Source organism: Hipposideros armiger, unplaced genomic scaffold, assembly GCF_001890085.2.
Source record: "Hipposideros armiger isolate ML-2016 unplaced genomic scaffold, ASM189008v1 scaffold_259, whole genome shotgun sequence".
Lineage (NCBI taxonomy): Eukaryota > Metazoa > Chordata > Mammalia > Chiroptera > Hipposideridae > Hipposideros > Hipposideros armiger.
The window spans coordinates 2,205,785-2,214,051 of NW_017731609.1; the positions used below are offsets into that span (position 1 = coordinate 2,205,785).

General features: G+C 57.6%; 1 protein-coding gene across 2 annotated transcripts in view; it reads right to left on the reverse strand.

Annotated features, from left to right (window-relative positions):
* The window catches only part of TFAP2A (transcription factor AP-2 alpha), a 22,968-nt gene extending 15,907 nt beyond the window's left edge, over nt 1-7,061 (reverse strand). Inside the window, exon 1 of one of the 2 annotated variants that reach the window (XM_019656493.1) lies at nt 6,931-7,061. In XM_019656493.1, the coding sequence (XP_019512038.1) occupies nt 6,931-6,963 (33 nt within the window). In that variant the 5' untranslated portion in view covers nt 6,964-7,061. Of the gene's footprint in view, nt 1-2,555; nt 2,642-6,930 lie in introns of those variants that run through there. The other variant, XM_019656492.1, reaches the window with a different exon arrangement.
* Nucleotides 7,062-8,267: the final 1,206 nt, after the last annotated feature.

The window sequence follows — 8,267 nt, forward strand, 5'->3', positions numbered from 1 at the left end:
TCAACTACAGGGGAGAGGATGCTACCCTCACCAACCTGGCCAAAAAGCCCTAGTTCCCATAGGGGAAACATCTGGAAGTGAAAAGGAGAGCGCCCTGTGTGTGTGTGTGTGTTTGAGAGAGAGAGAGAGAGAGAGGGAGGGGGAGGGGGAGAGGAAGCGAGAGAGGACAATCGGACCCAAAAGACTGGGGCAGACCTCGGGATACCGTGGGGGCCGTGCGTCGCGGATAGGAGCTGCCGGCGACCGCGTCCAGGCGTTCATCCGGCTCTCGGCACCCGCGGTGCTTCCCCGCCCTCTCCGGCCGCGGGCTCCTCCGCTCCGCAGCCGGGCCTGGGACTTGGGATTCGGCTGCCCGCGGCCGCACCGCTCCTCCATGGCTTGGCGCCCCTCCCCGGACCGGCCCTTGCTTCTGCCACGGAGCGAGCTTCCCTCGGACACCCTGGGCTGTGCTCTCTGCGGCAGCTGCCGCCCCGCCCTCGGCTCTCCAGGGCAGGGGCTGGGGGACCGGAGCCCGGACGCGGCCCGGGGCACGCAGAGATGCGAGGCGGCCCAGCCCGGGCGCTGCTGGCACGGGCTCCCGGCACAAACCCGTCCGACTGGCTGGGCTACTCCCGCCCGACGCCCCCCCTGATGACACTGCTCGCTCTCTCCCAGCGCGGCAAGGCTGCCGCCGCTGCCAGTCTGCCCGCCGGGTTGTCAGAACAAGCGGCACCTCGCCTCCTGCGTGTCTCTGCAGAGCCCCGACATAATTAGACAGCCCCAATCCGGCTCGGAAACCCGAAATCCCTGCTCCGGCGCTCTCCCACTGCAGTCAAAGTTGTCGAAACAGTCTTCACTCTATTCTCTTCCCCGTTTCGTTTGTTTTCCTGTTGTTGGTTTTTTGCCTCACACACACATTCAACATGCGCCCCCACAGGGTCTCTCTCTAGGGGTGCAAATTCATCGCCTCACAACAAGGTCCCATAGGCACCTAGCGCGGCGTGGAAGTTCGGATTCGGCGCGGGGCGCTGGGTTTCGGCCTTGACGAAAGTGAATGCCCGAGCCTCGGGCTACTGCTGGGACCGGGACAATAAACCCTCGGAGACTTAGGGACAGAGTTTCACCCCGACTAGTTCTCAAAGGTCCCCCCGTCCTGAAAACAAAGCAGCTGGTCTGACGTGGGTGTCTGCGCCATACACAACGCACGACAGGAGTCCCCAGAGAAGCGTCGGTCTCGGTGGGATGCCACCTCTTGCCCCATTGGGGGGCGGGGGGGGGGAGAACGAAAAGGAAGGGCCCGGGAAAGGAGTGAGATTTTAAATAGTCTACAGAAAGAAAGGGGGAAGGGGACGGTGATACAGCGTTCACATAAAACCAGGTTCTGATTTCAAGTGAGGACAAGACCCCGCCACTGCGCCCTCACAGACCTTCACGCCTGGCTTTCCCACTTCAAATGCCAAAAAAAAAAAGAAAGAAAAAAGAAAAATAGCCAAAGCAGGGACTCCCACCTATTTATTTAGGTAATCTCCGGCGCGGCCCCCTCCATCTTCCCCTCCCGTGAATCATCGGATCATTTCAGCGGGGGTTGTGAGGGAGGTTGGGGCAGAGGTGGCCAGGCCGGGTCCCAGCGCCTCCCGCGGGCGGACCGGTGGTGCTGGGGCTTCCCCGGCTGCCCCAAGAAGCCGAAATCCGGGGACCTTGGGCTTTTAAATGGGTTCCGATGCGGCGCGCTTTATTGGCCCGGCGGGCTCCCCTCACCGGAGGTCGCATGCAGCCCCTCCAGGATTCCCACGGTCACACAGCCGAGTGCCGGGCTGCTGCAGGGGCGGATGCGTGGGGACCCGCAGCCAGCAGACTCCGTGTGGCTCAGTCTCCCACCCCCACCCACCCCAGGGACACGCCGACCAAGTAGCTCAGAGGGAGAAGCGGCTTAGAACTTCTTGAATAATATAGACTACCTGCAGTGGGCCCCGTTGTGATTTGGGAGTTGAGTGCTCTCAAATTGAACCCGCTAACTAGGAGATGCAACCCAGGCTCAGAGCGAAGTGTGCAGACCCCTTCTCCAAATAGAAATGAACCTTTTAAGAAAGGGGGGCGGGGAGGACGGAAGGAAGGAAAAATAAATAAATAAAAAAGGAATATTGAGGATCAGAGAGGAAGTTAAAAAGGGAAAAGGTTTTTTTTTTTCCTCTTTCCTTTCTCTTCCTGGTACTTGGGCCCCAAGGATCTCGCTGGAGAGACACGCGGAGTGCACAGGCGCGCGCCCAACTGCCAGCAATTGCTTCAAAAATCCATGCTTGTCTCTTCGCTCTACGCTTAGACACAGCCCATATTGGTCAGAAAAAGGGGGGAAGTGGGACATGGGCTTCGAAGGAGGGAAATGAAAAAGGGAGCGTCCACATCCTCCCTCTCCAGCCTCTCCCCTGCGTTCATCGGGCGAATCCGAGAGGCGAGCGCTGCGCTTCGGAAAGTTTGTCTCACCCGCGTTTCTCAGCTGGATGCGAGAAGAGGAGGTGCGGGAAGGTAGAGCTCGGAGCCTGAGGCCGCAAGGATAACTGACCCAGCGCCGCGCTTACCTCGCAGTCCTCGTACTTGATATTATCCGTCAGTTTCCAAAGCATTTTCATGGATCGGCGTGAATGGATTTGCCCCCTCTCCGCCTCGCACCAAAGTGGAGCTACTCTCTGGGTAAGCGCAAAGTGCAGGCTGCGACGGTGAGAGGAGGAGGAGGAGGAGGAGGAGGGAGAAGAGGAGGAGGAGGGAGAAGAGGAGGAGGAGGAGGTCGAGGAGGAGGAGGGCAAAAAGGAAGAGGAGGAGGAGGGTGAGGAGGAGGAGGAGGAGAGAAGGGATAGAGCTCCCGTGTGCGCTCGGAGATCTCCCTCTAATGGTAGAAACTTTTCCCTTTTCCAGCTCTTTACCAACAGCCTAATCGCCTCATTAGCATATCAACAATAGTCCAATTACTCGCCAGCACCACAATCTGCCGCCGGCCGCTCCGACCCAGGTATAAAGGCCTCTTCGAGCAGCGAACTTGCTCCTAGAGCGCACGCTTGCCTGTGAGCCGAGGAAATCTCCCAGCCCCGCCGTACGCCCCTCTCCTAGCGGTGCCACCCCCCGCATTCCTCCCCACTCCCCTTCCCTTCGGTCCCCTCCTGGCGGGAGATGCCCTGAGCAAAGGCCGGACGCTACGCCGGGCCAGAGCTGGTGAGCCTGGGGCCCGGCCCCCAGCACCTCTTCCTCACCCCTGCTGCCACTAACGGCGCTATCCTTTCGGCCACGTCCAATTTTGTTAGAAATTATTATCCCTTTCGCAATTAAATATAACCACCAAACCAGGACCAGCGAAGTCACTCCAGGATTTTTACCCAACAAGAGATCGCCTCCGCTCGGGGCAGTACCACCTCAGGCCGCAGAGCCTTGGGAGTTTCATTGGCTTTGCGCTTTCCTCCAGGCTGGAGATTTTGCCAAACGGCTCCAGTCGCTCGGCTGAGGTTTGCGATCATTTAATTCCCGAGTGTAAAATAAAAATTGTACCCTGAAAAGGTTACTTAACAGCTCTGGGGGTTAAATGATCTTCCTCTCGTTTGTATGAAGCTAGGGCCGAGTAATAAATCAACATGGTGTTTGGGCTAAAGGTTTCCTAGGTGCGATGTGGACAAGTATACAGAACTCCTATGGAGACTCACAGTCGCTTCTGGAGTTGAGCCGAAATACTGACATGTGTCATGCATGCATCAAAATAAATCGCTGGGAACCAACGCTTCGCTGTGCTAATCTGCTCCAGTTTTCCCAAGATCCCCCTTTTTAATTAAAGCAGGGAGAGTTCCTTCATGATTTGGTCATGTTACTAACGCGGGAGCACTCGCGGCGCAGAACCCGGAGGCCCGGCAGCTACCCCCTCATCCAGGTTGGCCAGTCTAGGCTATCCCGCTCTACACAGGGGCCTGCTCGCCCCACCGGAGCTTTAGATATTTTTTCTTCTATTTTCGTGGATTTTTTAAAAGAAAGGACTAAAATACAAAGACGTGATACTCGAAATACAGAATAATTAATTTCTCTGGCCGAGCTTCCTCATTTGTCCTCCATAAAAAAGTTTCGGTCTGTCTTTCTCCCACGTAAATACAGCAGACTCCTCAACAATAGTAGGTCTCGCCTCAGAGCTGCTCTGCTAACAACCTCTGATGCCTTCTGGGTCTGTTTCTTGCAAATCTCCAGGCCTCCCTGGTTTCCATACTGCGGCCTCGAAGTGAGGCATAGGCTGTTGAAAATCTGAGCTTTCCCTAACAGGTGGAAAGAAGGCAAAAGGAGAGAGGGCCCCTCCCGCCTCTCCCAAGCCTGTGGAAGGGAAATTCTCCCTCCAGAAGACTGCAGCAAATTTCCCAAGCCACGCAGAGTAGGCCAGAAACTCGCCACCCCACCCCCACCCCCGGCCCCCAAAAGTTAGGAAGACTAGAGCTGGAAGAGGGATTTAGAGCCGGGGACTCCCTCCGCAAGCCGTGGGCGCCGCCCTGCACTCCCTTCGCTGCCGGAACAGGCTTATGGCTAAACCTAGTACTCCACTCCCCGCCTCATTCCACCCTGGAAAGGGTGAGCTCTAGGGCTAGCACCACGCACCCTGTGGGACTGCCCTGGGGTCCACCTCAGTGGCTTAAAGTCGAGAGATGGGCCGCCAGGGGGACTGGCACCTTCCCAGCGGTGGCCGCAGCCGCAGAGCCGTGATCTATAGGCCAAATCCTAGGCCTGGGAGCATGGATTTTCCACCCCCAGACGTCACCACAGCGTGCTTAAGGGAACTCTAAGTTTCGCTTTCTTTCTTTAGTTTGTGAGCTGAGGAAGGCATTGGCCCTTCATCTTCTCCACGACCCCCCATCTTGCTGTCCCGCGCCCCGCAGATCTCTGGCTCCGCACCCGCCCGGGCTGCTAAACTGTTGTTGTATTCCCGCCGAGGGCACCTTTGAGGTGCAGATTGGGGCCTGAGGGCTCAGCGCCGCCGCCAGTGTTATGGGCACTGAAGAAAGGCCGGGGCAAGCACCCGGGTCGCCCCTGAAGCCAACGGAGCCGCATTGGTGTGAGCGTCATTACCACGACAAGTCGCTTGATTGCATGTCAATGCTGCGGCCTCGCTGGGACCCCAGGACAGCAGCGCCAGGCCTGGGGTTAGGGGTCAGGGGTCCAGGCCCGATTTTGGGGCGTGGAAAGGGCGTGGGGGCGGGGGTGGGGTGAGAGCAAGTATCTGTATGAGAGACGGAGACACCAAGAGAAACAAAGAGACGGCAGGGGACACAATGACTCTGTTTTCTCCGGTTGTCACCACCTAGTAAGACCCAGGAGCCCAAAAGGCCGAGTTCGGAGCATCCCGTCCCTCCTGGTCCCAAATCCGCAGGAGCCAGGCCCAGGATTCACTCCTTTCCCCTTCAAGCTGTAACCTAGCTGCTTCCGAACCTTAGTCCGTCCCACTGGAGGCCCAGACCCAGGCCCTGCCTGCGCTCCCAGCGCCTTCTCACTGCCGAGGAAGTCTGCAGCAGTTTTTCCGGCTTACAGAGGAAACCCCAAAAACTTCAGCCAAAGAACTTAACCAGTTTTTACCCCCCGAGAAGAGAATGGAGGGCCCTGAGGCCAACAGAGGCAAGGGAGGGAAAGGCGTGCAGTCCCAGGACTTGTGTTTGGTGTGGAATTTGTATCCTTAAACCACAAAGTTAGCCTAACTTTGGAAATGAAGTTTCATTTAGTGAGATTTAACTTGAGGGAGAAGCATAAAAGAACTCATGGTTGATAAACAAAAATATTAAGTGCAAGGAAAGAAATATTGCAAGATGACTTTCTTTCCCAAACTCCAGGGAATGTAGTGAAGACAGGACTTCTCCGAACTTTACTTCTAATGGCCTAAATCTGAAACAAGCGAAAGAACTCGCCCCAGAAGGAACAGAGTCCCGACTTTTCTTTGGCAAATCGGGGCGTTTGGTTCGAATCGCCCTACACACTTAGGTGAACAGAACCTCGCCCTAATCAGGCCTCGCTTTGCTGAGGCGAAAAGAGAGCCCCGGGGTTCCCATTATGAAATCAACTACAGGGGAGAGGATGCTACCCTCACCAACCTGGCCAAAAAGCCCTAGTTCCCATAGGGGAAACATCTGGAAGTGAAAAGGAGAGCGCCCCGTGGCTGGGGTCTGGTTCGTGGCTCAGGGCGGGCAGGATCCGGAGCCTAGACGGCCTTGAGGTGCTGCGGCCTAGCAGGGCCAAGCTTAGCAAGCTTTGGTTTCCGCAAATTTTAGACCTTCTTCTTTATCATCCACCAGTCAACTCCCATCCAGTCACCCCCATCCGTAGCCCAAACGGCGAAAACAGACTTCAGGAAGCGGACTGAGAAGATAAACTTTGCGCAAACTCTTTTAAGTATATTTTAAAAGAACGTGCTCGCCGCGCTCCTCTCCGGACACCTTTCCGTTCTCCACACCTCCTAGGTCCCCAAAACTTGGAGGCACAAAGAGGGACAGGTGCACCAGAACCCCACCTCACGCGCAGGCTTGGGGTCTGGGGCAAGACCCAAAGCGTTGCAAGCAGGGAACACTCATCACGCCGCACCGCAGTCCCCACCCTGCGCCCTCCCCACTTCTGAATTTGTCATCCTCCCCAGTTTCTACTTGGAGTTGGGGGGGCTGCTGTAGCGCAAACCACAAGTGACCCCCAGGGCCACCTGTGGAGCATACGCCGAACTTTCCCCAGCGCCCGGCCCGCGGGCAGCTCACGTTGCCCCCAGCGCAGCGGCCGCCGCCTGCGCGCGTTTTTCTTGTCCTCTTTCTCTCCTGGGACACTCCCGGGCGCTTCCAGGCGCGCCTCACCTACGACTCTCCTGCCCTGGGCCACGGCTCTACCTCTCCGCCTCCCCCTCCCACACCCCTCCCCCGCTCCACCTCCGCCCACCTCCGCCCCAGCCCAGGCAAACCCCCGTACCTGCCAGTCCCCCATTTTGGCAAGTATGGACATCGCGGCTCGGCGCTCCTGGCGACTGGTCCCCGCCGGGCATGGGCTATAGGGCTCGACCGGGCCCGCTCCTTGGAATCGCTTAGGCAAATCCTCCTTTTTTACCTGCTCACCAACATCTCACCTGGTCATAAAGAGCTGGGTTGCTACCTGCCGACGCATGCGCGCTAGCCCAGGAATTCACTCCGCCAGCCCTAGTCCCAAGCGCCTCGCGGAGCTGACCTGGGAAGTGATGGATTTATAGCCGCGGCAATCTCGCCATCAGCTCCAGCTTTTTCCCAACAGCCCCAACCCGCTTTCCCAGTCAGTCCCTGACCGGGGAACAGAGGCAGACTGCCTGCTGGGGTGTGCGGGGTGCGATGGGAGCGTGAGTGGCTGTGTTTACGCACTGAAGCAATGGGGGCATCTACACTCTCTTCCCATGGCTCTCCTCCCCCTCGAAACTTTGGGGCTTGGAGAGTCTCCACCCCGAGACGGGATTGGGGAGGGGGGAGAGTTGGAGGGCAAGGCCCGGAGATGGGGCCAGTCCCGATAGGTCCCGCGCATCTGGATGCACGCGGTGGGGGCCAGATCCCTGTCCCCGGCTCCCCACCGGCCCACGAGGATCGGAACAATCCCGAGGATGAGAACTGTCCTGGGCCTCGCGGATCCAAGTCTGCAACCCCCAGGGTTGCTTCAGCGTCGGATCTCAGATCAAAGTGTTTCTCAGTAGGTGAAGAGGTTCAGGATTCTGTTTCATTTCTGGCTCCTGGATTTAGTCTCCTCCCACCGCAGGGAGCCAAATACACACACACACATACACACACACACACACACACACATTTACTTGCACACTCATACACTTGTATTTAAGGTCCACCTTCTCTTCCTACTTTCACAGTTCCCCGCCCCTCCCCCACCTCTCTATGGCTTCCCAGCTCTTTATCTATTTCACTAAAAACTTTTTAAAGGGAGAAATGGGGGCGTTGGTGGTTGTGGGATGGGCAACTGAGGTTTGGGCTGGGGTTTGCTTTCCCATGACAGATAAAATCACTCAAGTGATTTCACCGCTGCTTCTAATTAGAAGGGAGCTTTAAAAGAAGCCACAGGATTTGGGGCTCCGAGGAGCTCACCTCCCCCGGCAGGAACCACACCTGGCTGGGAGGGAGACGAGGGTGAGGAGCTTAGCCTCGGGCCGCGCTCGCCGCGTGACGGTGCCAGCTCCATCCCGACAGCCACGAGATCAGACTGTCCAGGGCTGGGGCCTGGGACGACAGGGGCAGGCCCAGTTACCCTCCCTGGCTGCCGTCGCGGGGACCGAGAGATGA